The 20,612-nt window shown below is 43.9% G+C and overlaps 1 protein-coding gene and 1 long non-coding RNA gene across 2 annotated transcripts in view; one reads left to right on the forward strand and one right to left on the reverse strand.

Moving 5' to 3' along the window:
* Nucleotides 1-258: 258 nt before the first annotated feature.
* On the reverse strand, nucleotides 259-19,876 carry LOC123463410. The gene is made up of 3 exons (XR_006638916.1): nucleotides 19,805-19,876; nucleotides 19,306-19,474; nucleotides 259-784 (listed from the first exon to the last, which is right to left on the reverse strand). It is a non-coding gene; the product is annotated as an uncharacterized LOC123463410 (long non-coding RNA).
* A 79-nt stretch (nucleotides 19,877-19,955) lies between these two features.
* The window catches only part of Sgk1 (serum/glucocorticoid regulated kinase 1), a 183,786-nt gene continuing 183,129 nt past the window's right edge, over nucleotides 19,956-20,612 (forward strand). Inside the window, exon 1 of the mRNA XM_004651185.3 lies at nucleotides 19,956-20,331. Coding sequence (XP_004651242.1) covers nucleotides 20,263-20,331 — 69 coding nt within the window. The 5' untranslated portion in view covers nucleotides 19,956-20,262. The remainder of the gene's footprint in view (nucleotides 20,332-20,612) is intronic.

Below are 20,612 nucleotides of genomic sequence, written 5' to 3' on the forward strand. Positions count from 1 at the left end.
TACACACACACACACACACACACACACACACACACACACACACACACAGTTTCCAGGCCTAAGGGCGTCGCATTCAGGCTCCACTATGTAAGAAAGCTGGCCATGTTTTCATCAACCACCGCAGGGGCCCACACTTGTGATGACCAGAAGCCATATGAAATTGGCTCCAGAGAGTGCAACATGTTCTTTCTCTTTGTTACAAGGTGTGTGACAAAAGGCTATTTTACAAATACCTCCAGAAATAACAGACGCTGGGAGAAAGGCTGCATTCAGTCTACAAATGAGTTCCTGGGTTGATCTTAGAGTGTCGGGAAGTTTAAGAAATCTTACATACCTATGAGGTTTCCTAGCTTCTCTTGGGACGGCAGATCTGGCATCACTGGACTAAGAGTCACATGTGACAATTCTGAACAGTTGGTTCTGGCTGAGCAGCAGCCTCCCTTTCTATTGAGGGAGTTGCCCTCCTGCAGTTCCTCTCCGTTGTCAATTCAGCCAAAGCATTGGGGACAAGAGTGGAGGGAAGGTCCGTAACAGTGAACAAAATCTCAAAAATGCCGATTACTTTATCCGTGTGACTGACATTAGCATCGGCTCCTTCAGTGTAGTGTATTTGCGCTCATATCTTTGCACTCTCTCTGGTTCCCATAGAGATAAGCAAATTATTGCATAGAACTTATCGTGGGTGGCCATTGTTTCAAATTCAGGTGTGAATTCATCTCCATCTTCATGGAGGTGCTGTGAGGTCATATGTTATTCAGTTCTTCACAGCTGTGACAAATACCTACTGGAAAAGAGGAAAGGTTTATTTGAGTTGGAAGGTTTCAGTCTGAAGTTGGGGCGATCCTTTGGTTTGGGCCTGAGATGATGTGGAATCACACGGAAGCATGAGTGTATGGTACAGCTGTTGGTCTCAAGTTGGCCAGGAAGTGGAGAGCCACATTGACGGAGGTGCTTCCCTAACCCCCTTCCCTGCCCCCAGAGAGGAAACTACTTCCTCCAATGATAATGCCATCAGATTGTGAACCTACCGGTGGAGTAGCCTAATGGTCAGGTCAGAGTCCTGATGGTCCAGTCACCTGTCAGTGATGAGAGCCGCTGAGGGCCAAATCTCCAACACAGGAGTTTTCACTGGCCGGGAGAGTGGGGAGGGTCAGTGCACACGGAACAGAGCATCCTCAAACCAGAACTGGGAGGAACTATTTCTAGCTCCGAATTTCGATGAGAAAACCAAGGGGCAGAATTTTGAAGTAACTTGCCAAGATCGCCTTGCTAACAGGCAGCAGGGTTCGGAATTGAAGACAGAGTCTGACTCCAGGGTCTTGGCTTCTAGTTCGCCTCAGCATTCCCTTGTCTACTCCATTAAAAGTGAGTTCTTGGCCTGGAGAGATGGCTTAGCAGTTAAGCCCTTGCCTGTGAAGCTTAAGAACCCCAGTTCGAGGCTTGATTCCCCAGGACCCACGTTAACCAGGGGCGCACGTGTCTGGAGTTAGTTTGCACTGGCTGGAGGCCCTGGCGTGCCCATTCTCTTTCTCTCTCTCTCCCCCCCCCTTACCTCTTTATCTCTGTCTGCCGCTCTCAAATAAATAAATAAATAAATAAATAAATAAATAAACATAAACAAACAAAAACATAGTTCAGTTTTTGTCAGCCATGGTGGCTCACGCCTTTAATCCCAGCACTCAGGAGGCAGAGGTAGGAGGATCACTGTGAGTTCGAGACCAGCCTGAGATGACATTGTGGATTCCGGGTCAGCCTGCACTAGAGCGAGACCCTACTTCAAAAAAGCAAACAATGGGCATGGTGCCACATGCTTGTAGCTCTAGCTCCTTAGCAATTTGAGATCAGCCTGGGCAGCTTAAGAAAATTCTATCTGCACTCCCACCCCCACCACAAATTTTTTTTTTTTAATTAAAGGCCTTTGCTTGAAAGGCCTGCTGGCCTTAGTTTGATTCCCCAGCAACCACATACATAAAGCCAGCTGCACGAAGTGGTGCATGCATATGGAGTTTGTTTGCAGTGGCACGAGCCTCTGCTCTGCCCATTCTCTTTCTGCCTCTCTGTGTGTCTCTGGGCGTGTTTAAAAAAAAAAAAAAAACCCTAAAGATATATTTTTAAGTTTTTAATTAAGATTCAGTTCTTCAAACAGTCTCTTCATATTTAAGAAAATACTGTGCATCCCCAAAGCTTACAATTTTAATGACTGTGGGCTCCCAAAACGCCTGTGCTCACTGCCACTATGATAAGTCATATGCCAGCCAGAGACACTTCCGGTCCACCTCTGAAGCAAGGAGAGTGTCTTATTCATCATCATGCGGTGCCTAGCAGATAATTTTGTAAGCAAATACTCAATGAAAAAATCAAATATATGCTTTATGACTTTTCTGTTGCAACCCCCTCAGGTCAAAGTGTCATCGTGTCAAAATTGGACCTAATAACAGCCTGCTGAAAGGTCTTGTTCCCTCTGGATCTTCCGTCTTTCCGTAGCAACATTTCCCTCTGCAAATGCAAACAGCATCTTGCTCTCAAAAATGCAAAAATTTAGGGCTGGAAAGACGGGCGAGTGGTTAAGGCACTTGCTGGCAAAGCCAAAGGACCCACATAAAGCCAGCTGCACAAGGTGGTGCATGCGTCTGGAGTTCGTGTGTGCAGTGGCTAGAGACCCTGGTTCTCCCACTTTCTGCCCCCTCCCTCATAAATAAACAAATAAAATATTTTCAAATAGATTTTTAAAATGTAGAAATTTAATGAGAAAATTCTTGTGAAGTGCCTGACACTATAAAGTATTCACAGTAGAGTATCTCCTATGGCGGATGATACTAGAATGTTTTATTCAACATCGTTTTTAATTTTTTTTATTTTTATTTATTTATTTGAGAGTGACAGACACAGAGAGAAAGACAGATAGAGGGAGAGAGAGAGACAGAGAGAGAATGGGCGCGCCAGGGCTTCCAGCCTCTGCAAACGAACTCCAGACGCGTGCGCCCCCTTGTGCATCTGGCTAACGTGGGACCTGGGGAACCGAGCCTCGATCCGGGGTCCTTAGGCTTCACAGGCAAGCGCTTAACCGCTAAGCCATCTCTCCAGCCCTCAACATCGTTTTTATAAAGGCACTTCCAGCCCTGTTTCTCGCCTTCAACCTGCATTACTCCATCTGGCATAAACAGGCGCATGCCAGAGGCCACGGAATAAATGGTCTTCGGGAGCAAAAATTGCACTTAATGACTTGGAGTGCAAGGTCAAGGAGACATGTGGTTACTCTTACATAAACGCTTGTGAGTGTATGTTTGGAGCCTAGCATAGAGTTTATATGATAAAACAGAAGACTTGAAAGAATTCCTACTTGCATATGGCTACTTTAGGCTAATATCTTCAAACCTCTCCAGAAACCAACTCAACAGCCCTGAAACCATTCTGTCTCGCATCCTTCACAGACCTTCCTGCCTTCTAGGCTCTGAGCACTGCTCTGTGGCTCAGGAAGACCGTCTTCATATGTTTTCAGACAACAGTGATATTGATCTCCCACAGCGGCTCATGGGCCCCATTCATTCCATCTTCTTTTCTTTCTTCTTTTTATCTTTAGGGGTGGGAATTGGGACAGAGTGTTATGTAGCTTACGCTGAATTCAAATTCACTAGGTAATCAAGCCTTACTTTTTTTATATTTATTTTTATTTATTTGAGAGAAAGAATGGGCACACCAGGGCTTCCAGCCATTGCAAATGAACTCCAGATGTGTGCGCCCCTTGTATATCTGGCTTACGTGGGTCCTGGGGAATTGAACCTGGGTCCTTTGGCTTTGCAGGCAAGTGCCTGAATGTCTGAGCCATCTCTTCAGCCTGAAGCCTTAAATTTTTGATCTTCCTGCCTCTACCTTCCCAAGCACTGAGATTCCGGCCATGTGCCACTATATCTACTTTATACAATGCTGGGAATTTAACTCAAAGGCAAGCGCTCTCCCAACTGACCTATATCCTCAACACCTCTCTCTGTTACTTGTCTAGGAACTCAGAGAATGTGCTAGAAAGGCTTACACAATGTGTCTCAAGCTACAGAGCATGCAAGTCTTTTGTATCAGAAGCCCAGTCATTGCCATACTTAGCCATGAGGCTGCATGATCCCTACTCCCACAACCCACTGTTTTATAATAATTATGGAGCTGGTTTAAATATGCATATTAAATCGTTAAGATAAAAAGATAAAACTTTTGCCCCTTATTTGAACTATTTCTCCTTCCTCACCCACACAGTGATAGTATACCTCTAGCAGACTAAATAAATACAGCTTAGTACATATACCATTAAAAATAAATGGAAGTGTTATTTTAGACCTTTTCTTTTTCCCTGAATATTTCATGTTTGTGCACTGTGTCAAATGCCTGGCAATAAAGAATAAATTTTAAGAGCCTTTCAGTGGTCCACTTCATTATAAAATTAGCATGCATTGGGTAAAAATAAATATAAGTTCTTCCAAAAAGGCAAACATTTTGACACTCTGTTTGTCTAAATCGTAGAAGGAATTTTATGCAGAATTCTCTGGTAAAACCGTATATTAAAAATTAAAAATAGAACTATAAAGCAATCAGCCAGAGAAGATGTATGTTTAAATATAAATAAATAAGCAGGAGGAGTTTAGAAGAGCATCTTGGTGTCTTTGCTCCCTGTTCAATGAGAACACAGCAGGGGCTGGTAAATAAATGAAATATGCAGCCACTGATACATGTTTCACCATTTTCAAAGCAGACCTTACACAATTCAGATGTTCAGCACAAAATTGTCCAAAGTAGTCATCTTTCATTCAGAGTGTTACTGTATGTATGTTTCTTTGATTGATAAGGCTTTCTGTGGTGGTTGAGATTGAAGTCAGCATCCAGCATATACAAAGCAAGAACTCTGCTACTGAGTTGCAATCCCAGTCCTGATGTGAATTCTTTAAAAACAAAACAAAACAAAACAAAACAAAACAAAACAAAACAAAACTTTCTAGTAATTCCGTATGCATACGCCACCTTGTGCATCTGGCTTATGTGGGTACTGGGGAATTGAACTTGGGTCCTTAGGCTTCACAGGCAAATGCCTTAACCACTAAGCAATCCCTCTAGCCTGAAAGGAATTTTAATATTATATTTTGAAAATAATTGAACAATATTTATACAATATAAAATCTGGAATCTTACCTTTTTTTCTTTTTTTTCTATTTATTTATTTGAGACAGACAGAGAGAGTAAGAAGCAGAGAGAGAGAGAAAGAGAAAATGGGCGCCCCAGGGCCTCCAGCCATTGCAAACAAACTCCAGATTTTTGCGCCCCCTTGCGTATCTGGCTTACGTGGGTCCTGGGGAATCAAGCCTCTAACCAGGGTCCTTAGGCTTCACAGGCAAGTTCTTAACCGCTAAGCAATCTCTCCAGCACCTTACATTATTTTTTCAAAGGTAGGGTCTCCCTATAGCCCAGGATGACCTGGATGGAATTCACTGTGTATTCTCAGGCTGGCCTCAAACTCACAGGTATCCTCCAACATTGGCCTTTCAAGTGCTAGGATTAAAGGTGTGTGCCACCAAGCCTGGCTAATCTTCCTTTTAAAGGCAGTGGTACATGCTAGTAATCTTGGCACTCAGGAGACCAAGGCAAAATAATTGTCTAGAGTTTGAAGCCAGCCTGGGCCACATAGTGAGTTCCATGGCCAGTCTGGGCTATAGTGTGAGACCCTGTCTCAACAACCAAATATTGTATTTTAGGGCTGGAGGGATGGCTTAGCAGTTAAGGCGTTTGCTTGCAAAGCCAAAGGACCCAGGTTCAATTCCCCAGGACCCATGTTAGCCAGATGTACAAGGGGGTGCACATGTCTGGAGTTTGTTTGCAGTGGCTGGAGGCCTTGGCGTGCCCATTCTCTCTCTCTCTCCCTCTTTCTCTGTCAAATAAACAAATAAAAATAAAAACATCAAATATTGCTCTTTGGAATAAAGTGTGAAAATATAAACTGTAGTATGCATGAGTCAATGTACAAGGGTAATTGTAACAGGACTGATTCTGACAGTAACAATTTGAGGTCATATCCATACCAAAGAACATTCTTCAGCTATTTAGAACTATGCTTTTTGACCCAGAGAGATACCTCAGTGGTTAGGGAGCTTGCCTGCAAAGTCTCATGACCTAGGTTCAAATTTCCAATACCATGTCAAGCCAGATGCACAAAGTGGTATATGCATCTGGAGCTTGTTTGCAGAGGCTGGAGGCCCTGGTGCGCACCAGGGCCTCCAGCCACTGCATAAGAACTTCAGATGGGGCTGGAGAGATGGCTTAGCGGTTAAGCGCTTGCCTGTGAAGCCTAAGGACCCCGGTTCGAGGCTCGATTCCCCAGGACCCATGTTAGCCAGATGCACAAAGGGGCGCATGCATCTGGAGTTCGTTTGCAGTGGCTGGAGGCCCTGGCGCGCCCATTCTCTCTCTCTTTCTCTCTGCCTCTTTCTGTCTGTCTCTCTCTAATAAATAAATAAATAAAATTAAAAAAAAAAAAAAAAAGAACTTCAGACACATGAGCCCCCTTGTGCTTACATGGGTCTTGAGGAATCGAACCTGGATCCTTAGGCTTTGCAGGCCAATGCTGAAACCACTAAGCCATTTCCCCAGTCTCCCATTCTCTCTTTTTATCTCTCTTTTCTCTATTTCTCTATGCTTGAACATAAATAAAGATAGTACAATATCTTTAAAAAAAAAAAGAAGTGTGATCTTTTTTCTCTCCTCTCTGCCTTACCGATGCCGAGACTACAGGCGTTTTGCTTCACGTAGATTCTGAGTAGGGAAGAAAAAGAATATTTAGTTAAAAACATAGTAACGGGGGATGGAGAGGTTGCTCAGTGGTAAATTAGGTACTTGCTTATACAGCCTGTCTGCCTGGGTTCAGTTCCCCAGTACTCACATAAAGCCAGATGCACAAAGTAGCACATGCACCTAGTGTTTGTTTGTAATGGCAGGAGGCCCTGGTGTGCTCACTCTCCCCGCCCCTCTCCCTCTCTAATATTTATTTATTTATTTTTTTTTTTTTTTTTTTGAGGTAGGGTCTCACACTAGTCCAGGCTGACCTGGAATTAACTCTGTCATCTCAGGGTGGCCTTGAACTCATGGCGATCCTCCTACCTCTGCTTCCTAAGTGCTGGGATTAAAAGCGTGTGCCACCACGACCGGTTTATTTATTTATTTATTTATTTATTTATTTATTTATTTAAGAGAGAGGGAGAAAAAAGAGGCAGGTAGAGATAGAAATAGAGATAGATGAGACAGAGAGAGAGAGAGAGAGAGAGAGAGGAAGGGAGGGAGGGAGAGAATGGGTGCACAAGCTCCTCCAGCCACTGCAAACAAACTCTGACGCATGCGCCACCTTGTGCATCTGGCTTTACATGGGTATTGGGGAATTGAACCTGGGTCCTTTGGCTTTCTGACAAGTACCTTAACCACTAATCCATCTCTCTGGGTCAAAGAGCATAGTTCTAAATAGCTGAAGAATGTTCTTTACTATGGATATGACCTATATCCTCAAATGCTTACTGTTAGAATCAGTCCTGTAACAATTATCCTTACACATAGACTCATACATACCAGAATTTATATTTTCAAAGAGTTTATTCTAAAAAGCAATATTTGAAGCCGGGCGTGGTGGCGCACGCCTTTAATCCCAGCACTCAGGAGGCAGAAGTAGGAGGATCGCCATGAGTTCAAGGCCACCCTGAGACTACAGAGTTAATTCCAGGTCAGCCTGGACCAGAGTGAGACCCTACCTCGAAAAACCAAAAAAAAAAATAATAATAATAATAAAATAAATAAAAATAAAAAGCAATATTTGGTTGTTGAGACAGAGGGTCTCACACTCTAGCCTGAGCTGGCTATGGAACTCATTATGTGGCCCAGGCTGGCTTCAAACTCTAAACAATTCTCTTGCCTTGGTCTCCTGAGTGCTGAGATTACTAACATGTGCCACTATACCTGCCTTTAAAAGGAAAATTAGCTAGGCTTGGTGGCACAAGCTTTTAGTACTAGCACTTGAAGAGCCAACATTGGAGGATCCCTGTGAGCTTGAGGCCAGGCTGAGAATGCATAGTGAATTCCAGGTCAGCGTGGGCTACAGGGACACCCTACCTTTAAAGAAAAAAAAAAAGGGTAAGATTTCCAGATTTTATATTATATACATATTGTTCAATTATTTTCAAAATTATTCATATTCCTTCCAGGCTAGAGAGATCTCTTAGTGGTTAAGGCACTTGCTTGTGAAGCCTAAGGACCCAAGTTCAATTCCCTAGTACTCACGTAAGCCAGATGCACAAGATGGTGTATGCATATGGAATTCCTTTGCAGTGGTTAGATGCCCTGGCATACCCCTTCCCTCTCTATCTGCCTCTCTCTCTCTAATACACAAATAAAATAACTATATGTTTAAAAAATTAGTATTCCAGGGCTGGAAGGATGGCTTAGCAGTTAAGACGTTTTCCTGCAAAGCCAAAGGACACAGGTTCAATTCCCCAGGACCCACGGTAGTCAGATGCACAAGGTGGCACATGCGTCTGGAGTTCGTTTGCAATAGCTGCAGGGCCTGGCACACACATTCTCTCTTTCTCTCTCTCTCTCCCCTCTTTCTCAGTCAAATAAATAAATAAATAATAAACATTTTAAACTTCTTTAATCCTAGCACTTGGGACACTTGGAAGGCAGAGGTATGTGAATCACCATGAGTTCAAGGCCACCCTGAGACTACATAGTAAATTCCATGTCAGCCTGGACTAGAGTGAAAACTTACCTCAAAAAAGCAAAAAGAAAAAAAAAAATTAGTATTCCTTTAAACTATACATGAGCACCTATTCCCCCAGTCTTATTTGGCTGAATGTGTAATTTTTGATAATCTCTTTTCTGATAAATGAGAGATGTTATCACATATCTATATACATATATGTGTGTGTGTGTGTATTTGTTATATTTGTGTATGCTTTTGTTCTTCTGATTTGATTTTTAAATCTTTTGTACTTTCCCTATTAAGTTATTTGTCAGCTATGCATGGTGTAATTCCTAAATCTGAGGAGATGAGTTAGAAGATCATGAGGCCACCTTTAATCCTAGCACTTGGAAGGCAGAGGTAGGAAGATCTCCAAGACTTCAAGGCCACTCTGAGACTATTAGTGAATTCCAGGTCAGCCAACCAAAGGGGTGGGGGGATAAGAAAGAAGATTATGAGTTCAAGGTCAGCCTTAGCTACCTAGCAAGTTTGACAGCAGCCTGAACTACATAATGTTCTCCCTTACCCCAAAAGATGATTTTTTTTTAAAGCAGGTGCAGTAGCTCATGTCTATTATTTATGAGTTCCAGGTCAGCCTAGGCTACAGAACAAGCTTCAGGTTAACATAGGCTAAAGTGAGACCTGCCTCAAAAAAATAAAACACAATATTAAAAAAGTAAAAAGACAGGGGCTGGCAAGATGGTTTAGTAGTTAAGGCATTTGCCTGCAAAGCCAAAGGATCCTGGTTCGATTCTCCAGAACCCACGTAAGTCAGATGCACAAGGGGGCACACCTGTCTGGAGTTTGTTTGCAATGGCTGGAAGCCCTGGCACACTCATCCTCCCTCTCTGTCTCTCTGCCTCTTTCTCAAATAAATAAATAAATAAAATGTATTTTAAAAAAATTTAATTACAAGAAAAACCAAAATGGTGAGTATTTTTCTTCTTATAAATTCATAAGAGCTCTTTGTATAGAATTTTTAACCCTTAGCTGAACTGACATGAATTTTGAATACCTTTTCCATCTATTACTCAGCAAGCAATATAATGACATTCAGTTTTTTTGATAAGGAAATTGAAAGTGCATCAGTACCAGAGATAGCTTCATATGATTAAGTCAGGACTGTGGATTGAATTGTGACTCCTCAAAATTCATATGCTGAAGCCTTACCTCACAATGTGATGCTGTTGGAGATGGGTCCCTGAGGGACGATTAGGTTTCAGTGAGGTCCATGACGCTAGGTTCTTTATAATGGCATTGGTTCCCTGGTAAGAACAAGGCAGGCAAGGATAGGGAAATAGCTTGGCCACTCTGACATGGCTTGGTCTGGACAGCGTACACATTCCTTTCCTAACTACTCAGCTAGCAACCTGTTGGCAGCCTGGGACCCCCACCTCTATGGGAGTTCCACATTGGCCCCCATTATTCAAACAATGAAATAAGTCTCCTCTTCCCTAGTACTCTTTAGGATACTCCTTGTATGGTCAAATGTGCCTGTCTATTCAACTACATTCCAAGAAATATCGGGAGCAGGAGACAGGAGGCCATCTGGCCTCAGCTGGTTTTGGGTGCACATGCCGTAAGGCAAACTGGCCTGAATGAACTTTCAGGGCAAATCCCCTGTCTACCGTCTTGTGTCTATGCATATTAGGTGTGTGCATGACTAAAACCATGTACGTTTTAGAAAAGGACGTGCACAACAGAGAAAAGACTATGTAACTCAGACCTGTCAGCCAGACCACCACTCAAATTATAGCCCCTAGTAACCACCAGCCCCTCCCTTCTCCTAGACCCCATAAAAAGAAACCCTCAAACAGTAATTCTCTGCCTTTAGGCAATCTAGCTCAAGGATCTAGCAATGTAAGGAGAACACACCAACTCCAGTGCTTTTGTACTTTTTCTTTACTCACTAATAAAAGAAATTCTTGTTATTTTACTATCTGTGTGTGCTTTACTAAAGCACTGAATAAGACCCTAAGAACCTGGAGACTCCCAGACAGAGACCACCAGTAATAAGACAAGATACTCTCTTGCTTGGTTATGGGACGGTACAATGAGAAATTAGCCATCTACAAGCTAGGAAGATAACCCTCACTAGAAACCAGACACGTTGGCACCTTGAAATTGCTTTTTGTTTTGTTTTTCTTTTAATATTTTATTTATTTATTTACTTACTTATGAGAGAGAGAGAGAGATGTCAGGGCTTCTGGCCACTGCAAAAGAACTCCAGAACATGGGCCACCTTGTGCATCTGGCTTACATGGGTACTGGGAAATTGAACTTGGGTCCTTCGGCTTAGCAGGCAAGAGCTTTAACCACTAAGCCGTCTCTGCAACCCTGCATTTCTTTTCATTTTTAATTTTATTTATTTTTATTTATTTGAAAGAGAGAGAGAGAGAGAGAACAGGGACATGCCAGGCCTACTGCAGCTGCAAACTAACTCCAGTAGCATGCACCACTTTGTCCATCTGGCTTTACGTGGATACTGAAGAACTGAAACCTCCCCATCAGATTTTGAAAGCAAGAGCTTGTTCAAAACTCTTGAGCCATCTCTCCAACCCATAAGTATTTTATTTACTTATGTGCAAACAGAGAGGGTATGGGTGCACCCCTCTTGCCAGTGCAAGCAAACCCCAGAAGCATGCATCACTTTGTATATCTGGCTTTGTGTAGGTACTAGGGAATCGAAGCCAGGCCAGCATGCAGGCAAGCGCCTTTAACCACTTAGCCATCTTTCCAGCCCTGAAATTGCACTTCTAGCCTTCCAAACTGTGAGAAAATAAATTTCTGTTCTTTTAGCCATCTAGTATGTAGCAGTTTGTTATAGCAGCCTGAGCTGGCTAAGACAACAATATACACACTCAAAGATTATGTTTTATTAAAGATTATGTATTATTACCATAGGGTGTGGTGGCACATACCTGTAGCATTATGAGGAAGAGGCAGGAAGATTGCAAGTTACAGGTCATCATGAGCTGCGTGATGAAACCTTGTCTCAAAGGAAGGAAGAAATGAGGAGATGAGGGAGAGTGTGTGGGGCAGAGGGAGAGAATTTATTATTACTACCTAAGCACAGGTATCCTGTGCTGTCATTTACTGCACATGCATAAGAACTCAGGGATGAGAACATAAAACCAGAGCTGGAGAGATGTCTTAGTGGTTAAGGCGCTTGCCTGTGGAGCCTAAGGACCCAGAATCAATTTTCCACTACTCACACAAGCCAGATGCAAAAGATGGCGCATGCATCTAGAGTTCATTTGCAGTGGCTAGAGGCCTTAGCATGCCCATGCTTTCTCTCTCTATCTGCCTCTTTATCTCTCTCTCAAATAAGTAAATTATTTAATAACAAAGAACATAAAACTATACCATGTTAGAGTACCTTCTCTTTTCAGATGGCAGTGACCTTGGGATGACTCAGAGGCATCATGGTGCTAGGAAGAAGTGACAGGAGTGCTCAGCACTGCAATATCTCTATCACACCTTCCAAAGCTCAGGGTCTATTGCAGAAGAGGTGGTAGAAAGAATGTAAGAGCCAAAGGAAGTGTAGGACTCCTTACAGCGTGCTCCTCCAGACACAAAATGGCCTGGATATCCATGACCTCACAGTGCCTGACACTACCTACACAAGACCATCACATTAGGAGGAAAAGATCATGACATCAAAACAAAAGAGAGACTGATTGAGAGGGGGAGGGGATATGATGGAGAGTGGAGTTTCAAAGGGGAAAGTTGGGGGGGAGGGAGGACATTATCATGGGATATTGTTTACAATCATAGAAGTTGTTAATAAAATAATAGTAATAATTTTTTTAAAAATCTACGCCATGTTATTATGCTCACAGAATCTATTCCTGCCCCCACAAAGTATGGAACCACATTTGAAAAACCTCAAACAGCTAGAATCAAGGCTGGAACAAATCCTCGGGAGGTTTTCCATTCAATGTTTGGGGCCCAGGGTAGGATGCCTCAAAAGCTGGGTACAGCACTAAGGAGGCAGACGTAGGAGGATCGTTGTAAGTTTGAAGCCAGCCTGGGACTGCAGAGTGAGTAGAATGGGTTCCATCCAGGTCAACCTAGGCTAGAGTGAGACCCTACCTTAAAAAAAATAATAATAATAAACAGGCTTTCAACCAGAATGCTTACTCCTGGTCTCTCTTCTTACATTGCAGACTTCCTCACATCGTGGTGGCCTCTGGGAAGTCAAACTTCTTACGAAGTGGTTCAGGACACCAATCAAGAATGTCTAAGCGGGCTGGAGAGATGGCTTAGCGGTTAAGCGCTTGCCTGTGAAGCCTAAGGACCCCGGTTCGAGGCTCGGTTCCCCAGGTCCCACGTTAGCCAGATGCACAAGGGGGCGCACGCATCTGGAGTTCGTTTGCAGAGGCTGGAAGCCCTGGCTCGCCCATTTTCTCTCTCTCTCTCTATCTGCCTCTTTGTCTCTCTGTCACTTTCAAATAAATGAAAATAAACAAAAAAAAATTAAAAAAAAAAAAAAGAATGTCTAAGCGACAGAGAGAAGTAGCTGATATACATTGGATGAGTCAAGTTTAAAATACAACCTTCTTGGCCTGTCAATCAGGAGATCATTTGAACCTGATCTCAAAAGTTGAATGTTGAAAAATGAAGGGAAACATAATTATTGATACAAAAAAATGCATCTTATTAGCCGGGTGTGGTGGCGCACGCCTTTGATCCCAGCACTTGGGAGGCAGAGGTAGGAGGATTGCCATGAGTTCGATGCCACTGTGACACTACACAGTTAATTCCAGGTCAGCCTGGGCTAGAGTGAGACTCTACCTCAAAAACAAAAAATAAAAATAAATAAATAAAGCATCTTATTAAGAGGCTAATAAACCCATTATCATTTTGTTTCATGATTTCTTTTTTTTTTTTTCTTTTTGGTTTTTCGAGGTAGGGTCTCACTCTAACCCAGGCTGACCTGGAATTCACTATGGAGTCAGGGTGGCCTCGAACTCACGGCGATCCTCCTACCTCTGCCTCCTGAGTGCTGGGATTAAAGGCGTGCGCCACCACACCCAGCATTGTTTCATGATTTCTTGGAGTCACAGGTCATCCAATTCACAAGTGAGCATCCGGCCATCCTACTCCATGCATCCTCACTGAGAAGGTACCTAAGTGTGTGGGCTTCTGCACAGCAGTGCGTGTGGGTGATGCACCCCAGTTCCCTAGCAAATGAGATTTCCACAGTTATAAAGCCTCCGTAGGACTGGGGAGATAAGACATCACAGACCGAGGAGGGAGGGGCAGATCAAAAGGGAGCTCAAAGGAGCATATTTTCTTTCAAGTAAACAGTTCTTACAGGTTCTAAATCCTTTGTGTGACTTAAAGAGGGGGGTAAAATTAGTGCATAAACGTGAAATTTTGGAACACTGTAACATCCATTATTAGTGTCCAATGAATTATCACTAATATTCAAATGAGCAATTTCTAACACTTTGATTCATGCCTTTGGACTACGTGTTTTCATACTGCCACAAGTAAGACAGGATTTTTTTTTTTTTTTAGGCCTTTATGACAGCAGAGGCAAGGTTATAAACATGTTTGGCACCACTTTATCATAGAGAAAGAACCAAGAAGAAGAAAAGCAGAGAGAGGCGTATGTGGGTGTCTGAGTAGGCGAGCGAGCAGGCCCAGGTAAAAAGCAAGTGGCGCTACTATGTGGGGGGGGGGGGGTGCATTTGCAATCAGCTGCTGTGGCTGCCTGTGAAGTCAGGAACATTTTGTAATTTGTAATTCCATCTGAAAATGTTATTTAGGTAATAGGTATTTATTCGTGTGTGTGTGTATATGGGTACACACATGCCCCATCACATGTACAGAGGTCAGAGAATAACCTCAGGGTTTTGGCCCTCTCTTTTCACCTTCTTTGAGACATGGTCTCTTGTTGTTAGTGTTTTGCTGCTGGGAAGACCAGTCTAGCTTCCTGGGTCTCCTGCGTGTGCCTCCTGCATGCACTGGGATTATGGATGCCTGAACTACTTTGCATCTGGGTTCCCGTGCATGCTGAGGATCAAACTCAGGTCAGCCAGTTTGCAGAGCAAACACCGTTAACCACTGAGCCACCTCTATAAGCCTAATTACTTTTTTTGTTAGATTGTTTTTTTCTTTCAAAGAAAAAAAAAAAAAAAAAACTAGGACCAGGCATGGTGGCACATGCCTTTAATCCCAGCACTTGGGAGGCAGAAGTAGGAGAACTGCTGTGAGTTAGAGGCCAGCCTGAGAACATAGAGTGAATTCCAGGTCAGTGTGGACTGGATCAAGACCCTACCTCGAAAAAAAACAAAAACAAATGAACAAAAAAATACTGAAACTGCCAGGCATGGCAGTGAACACTCCAAACGCAGAAGAAGGGTCAGGGAAAGTTCAAAGCTCGCCTGTTCTACATTGGGAGTTTCTGGCTATATTAGAGAGACCCTATATAAAAATAAAATAAAATATTGAAAAAATGAGCTGACGTTTAAATTTGGTTTCTCTTTTGCAACTTTTTCTCTGATATATGTATGAATCAAGTGAAAAGAAATCCAATTTAGGGCTGGAGAGATGGCTTAGCAGTTAAGCGCTTGCCTGTGAAGCTTAGGGACCCGGGTTCGAGGCTCGGTTCCCAAGGTCCCACGTTAGCCAGATGCACAAGGGGGCGCACACATCTGGAGTTCGTTTGCAGAGGCTGGAAGCCCTGGTGCGCCCATTCTCTCTCTCTCCCTCTATCTGTCTTTCTCTCTGTGTCTGTCACTCTCAAATAAATAAATTAATTAAAAATTTTTGTAAAAAAAAGAAAGAAATCCAATTTAGCAAGCTGTGTGTGGTGGCTTACTCCTGTGACCTTAGAATTAGGGAGGCTAAGGAAAGAGTATTGCTTCAAGTCTGAGGCTAGTGTGGGATATATAATGAGACCTGGTCTCAAGAAACAGAAAAAGGAAGAAAAGAAAAAAGAAAGGAAGGAAAAAGAAAAGAAATCCAAATTGGTACAACAAAAAGATACAAATTTATATATATATATGGAAGGGTCTTTGGCATGTACAAAGGCAGACCTATAATCCCCACTGGAAGTTCCTCATTCCTGATTACATACATCACCACCATGGTGTTTGGAGTTTTAAGCATATAAGCAAGTCACCCAGGTCAAAGGAATGTGAAACATTTCTCATGACATGATCTATTTGTATCCTTTTCCTCTTTGGGAAATTTGTCACTAAGTGGGTATTTTCTTGCTTATTATCTTTTCTGTTTTTCAGGATGTTATAGAAAAAATGCACATTCCATTCAAAAACCATGCTGCATATAAGAAAACACTCTAAATCTATGGGAAGTAGAGATTCTTTTAAAATATTATATCAGAGACCAGGCATGGTGGTGCACACATTTAATCCCAGCACTCAGGAGGCAGTGGTAGGAGGACTCCCTTGAGTTCAAGGCCACCCTGAATTCCAGGTCAGCCTGAGCTAGAGTGAAACTCTACCTCCAAAAACATATATATATATGAGACACATCAGGACATGCTTCCTGCTTTAGTAAAGCCAACAATGTAAAGTTACTTGGAATCTTGCAAATAGGATCACTTTCACGTATAATTTGGTACTGATAATTCTCTTACTAGGTAGGTGGAGAAGCATTTTATTATTATTTTACAGATGAGGAAAGAAGCTCGGTGAATTGAGAAGGGGTCAGCAGCATGATCTTCCAAATCAACAGAGCATTCTTTCCAGTCCTGGTATATAGCAGTCATGAGTTCTATCTTTTTTAAAAAATTTATTTCTATTTGAAAGAAAGAGAGAGAGAGAGGGAGAGAAAGAGGGAGGGAGAGAATGGGCATGCCAGGAACCCCAGCCACTGCAAATGAGCTCTAGATACATGTGCCACCTTGTGTATCTGGCTTATGTGGATCCTGGGGAATCAAACCTATATCCTTTGGCTTCACAGACAAATACCTTCAGCCCTCTATCTTTTCTTGAAACATACTTATTTACTTGAGAAAGAGGAAAGAGGGAAAGTATGGATATGCCAGGGCCTCCTGCCACTGCAAAGGAACTCTAGACATAGGGGCTGGAGAGATGGCTTAGCAGTTAAGCGCTTGCCTGTGAAGCCTAAGGACCCCGGTTCGAGGCTCGGTTCCCCAGGTCCCAGGTTAGCCATATGCACAAGGGGGCACATGCGTCTGGAGTTCATTTGCAGAGGCTGGAAGCCCTGGCGCGCCCATTCTCTCTCTTTCCCTCTATCTGTCTTTCTCTCTGTGTCTGTCGCTCTCAAATAAATAAATAAAAATTAAAAAAAAAAAAAAAAGGAACTCTAGACATACGCACCACTTTGGGCATCTGGCTTTACGTGGATACTGGGCATTTGAACCTGAGCCAGGCTTTACAAGCAAGCGCCTTTAACTACTGAGCCGTCTTTCCAGCCCTATCGGCCCTATCATATTGGGATATCATCAGTTGTGTTCTATTCTTTGTGCTGTAGTTGAAACAATAACATCAGAAGGAAGATAGGATATATAATATAAGAAAGCAGAGACTCAGGTCTTCATTCCACCACTGGGATTTTCAATTAAAGACGAAAGAAAATGATGACACTGAGGCTTCAAGAAGGCATGGGGAGAATTGAAGTTGCTGACCCTTCCATAAGCTCAGCACATCGGCTGCAATGGAAGTCTCTGCAATGGCTTCAGAGCCTCAGAAGTACGGGATGATTTCTGCAGGGAGTCCACAGCCATGGTCACACATGTCAGCTTTGTTTGGCCTTTGACTGAATTCATTTGGAAACCACTGCCAGGCACTTCCACTGTGGCAAGGATACAAGCTCATCGAGGGAAGACCAGCAATTCATTAATGAAATGAACCCAGGTGCTACTTTCCTGTTATTAGGAGCCAGCCCAGGCCTAGAGTACTGTCCTGAGATCCTAGCTTTACAGGCTGAGACAACAAGAGGATCTCATAGACTCCCTGTGCAATGGAGTGAGTTCAAGACCAGCCTGGACAATTTTAGTGGGTCCCCATTTCAGAATAAAAGGTGAGAAGAGAGAAGATAGAACTCAATGGTAAAGCGCTTGCTGAGCAGAATCCCCAGAGAGGCATGGAAAAAGAAATAAAGAAATAAGGATAGGAACGTCCTGTGCTCCTCTTCAAAGTATCAACATTGGGACTGTCAGGGCAGATAGCTTGTGACCAGAAGTAAGTAGAGGTCCCGAGGAGACTACATAGTAAATGATGGGTCAGCCTGGGCTAGATCAGGACCTTACCTTAAAAAAACAAAAAGAGGGCTGGAGAGATGGCTTAGCAGTCCATGAGCTTGCCTGCAAAGCCAGAGGACCTAGGTTGGATTTCCCAGGAGTAAATGAGGTAGATGCACAAAGGGGCACACACGTCTGGAGTTCGTTGGCAGTGGCTGGAGGCCCTGGCGCGCCCATTCTCTCTCTATCTGCCTCTCTCTCTCTCTCTCTCTCTCCTTCTTTCTCTCTCTTATATTAGAGAGAGAGAGAGAGAAATCCCTGCATTTGGGAGGCAGAGGTAGGAGGATCGCTGTGAGTTTGAGGCCAGCCTGAGACTACATAGTGAATTCCAGGTCAGCCTGGGCTAGAGGGAGATTCTAACCTTGAAAAGCCAAAAAAAAAAAAAAAAAAGTAAGATGTGGGTTATTGTAGATAACCTTGCCACTTCCGTGTGTTGGAATTACAGGTAGGTACCACCATACACATTTTATGTGATGCTGGGGATTGAACCCAGGGCTTCGTGCGTGTTTGGCAAGCATTCCATCAACTGAGCTGAGGCTGCCTGGCTCCCCTCCCCCACCCCATGTGTTCTTCTCACATGGTGTTAAGAGTCCATGCAAGTCGGTCCTGGGCCTTTCTCTTATTATCTATGGTATTTCTATTATATTTCCTCTTGGTGACTGAGAAAAGGCTCCCCATGCCAGGGACATTCGCTACATTTGCATTTGACCTCAAGGACTGATAGAATGATGCACAAACAAAGTGACTAAATCAATGACCCAGCGAAGAAGTGACGGCCTCCGTTTCATGGGTGAGGCGACATTTGAAAGGCACTGCGAGGTCAGATGGACCTGCGCGAAGCCACACACCGACATGTCAGATCAACTGCCAAGTTTATTTTCTTTGCTCTCTCCATTTAACTGTCACTGCTATTTTTTTTTTTTTTGATTCCCAGAAGATATCAACTTTAAAAAGTAAAAGTAGAAAGTGAGCCCCACACAATTCAAGGTCTTATTAAATTAATTGACGGTACAGAGAAGAAAATGAGTAGGGATCGAGGGACTGTGGTTTGGGAATGTATAAATAGGTCTCTTATTTACCAGAGCATCCTCTGAATCTAGTGGATTCAGTAAGACATTCTGGTAATGCTTTTGGGGAGGTTTTGTTTATTTGTTTTGCCTACTGTTTGTGTTTACTGACATTCCTTTATTGCCAGGTTTCTTAGTGAAAGAGGCACATGTACCCTCCCTGTGTTCTGTACTATACTGGCAGTAAAGAGGATGCCAGGGGGAAAAAATCCTACATAGTAAGACAGCATCCATTGTTATACCTGCGTGCGCTTCGTTTCCTTTTTCCCTGAGGTTTGCGCGGGTCAGGAGTACAATTGATCACATTTCTGCTGAGATGCTCTTGTGTTGGAACAGATATCAAAAAGAACTTCAATGGGCATTATTTTATGCTCAGTCTGCATTTCACAGGCAACTCCACTTTAAATGGTCCTAACAGAGAAAAGAAAAAAGAAAAAAAAAAAAGCTTATTCAAGGGGCCCTCCCAAGGGGAGTCAACTGCTCTCCAGTGTGTCTAGCGCTCAAGGGCCTTCAGCCCATCCCTTGCCCTTGCTCAGACATGCCTGCATCCTTGCTTCTTTGAACCTGGCTTTCTCTCTTCTCCTTTTGCCTTTCTGACGCCTCTCTCTCTCTCCCTCCCTCTCTCCCTCTCCCTCTCTCCCTCTCTCTCTCTCTCTCTTTCTCTCTCTCTCTCCCTCCCTCCTCTGTCTCTCCCTTACTCCTTCCCTCAGCTGCTTAACTACAGCTCCCATTGGAACTTACACAATCAAAAACAGCTCTCCTCTCTCGACCAGCCTCCAGGAGCGCATCACCTGGAGCAGAGCAGCCCGCTCGGGGCGCCCCTGCAGCCCGCCCGGCAGGCAGCGAGGCAGCAGGGAGGCGGAACGGTACCCGGCTCCCGCCCAGCCAGAGCATCTCTGGGGAGCTTGGCCGTATCCCGCCATCCGGGCCCCCGGGGTCCTGTTGCGGTGATGCCTGTGTTTCGGAGCGATGATGGAAAGAGAAAAGCCACTGTCTGTGGCAACTGAGAGGCGGCGGGAGAGTTGCTGCAGTAGCTGGTTGCTGCAGGATGAGCGAGTGAAGAACTAAGCCCCGCTAGCTTCTCCATCCCGCTCGGTCTCCTCCGTTCAGCCTCCGGGAGGGGGGACCGGGAAGCAGATGCGCTAACCGCGCGGGTGTGCCGCCCTGGATCTATAACTGTGAAGTCCCCGCTTTGGAAAATGGTAAACAAAGACATGAATGGATTCCCAGTCAAGAAATGCTCAGCCTTCCAATTTTTTAAGAAGCGGGTAAGGAGGACAGGTTGGGTTTGTTTCTTTTGTTTTCTGTGCTTCTCTTAAACGCATTTTTGCATGCTTACCTGGGGCGCGCCGCCTAAGGTTTTGGGGCTCAGCCCCTCCGGGAGGACAGCAGCGTTGCTGTGGCCAGTGGTCAAGGTGAGAAGTGCCTGGGCCTCGATTCCCATGTGTTTGGGGGCGGCGGCGGAGAGGAGGGGGCTAGCAAGAGTTGCCCTGGGAAGGAAGGGGGTTGGGCTGAGGTGCCTTAAAATCGGTTTAAACTGGGGACTGCA

The sequence above is a fragment of the Jaculus jaculus genome, chromosome 9 (assembly GCF_020740685.1).
Source record: "Jaculus jaculus isolate mJacJac1 chromosome 9, mJacJac1.mat.Y.cur, whole genome shotgun sequence".
In the NCBI taxonomy this organism is placed as follows: Eukaryota; Metazoa; Chordata; class Mammalia; order Rodentia; family Dipodidae; genus Jaculus; species Jaculus jaculus.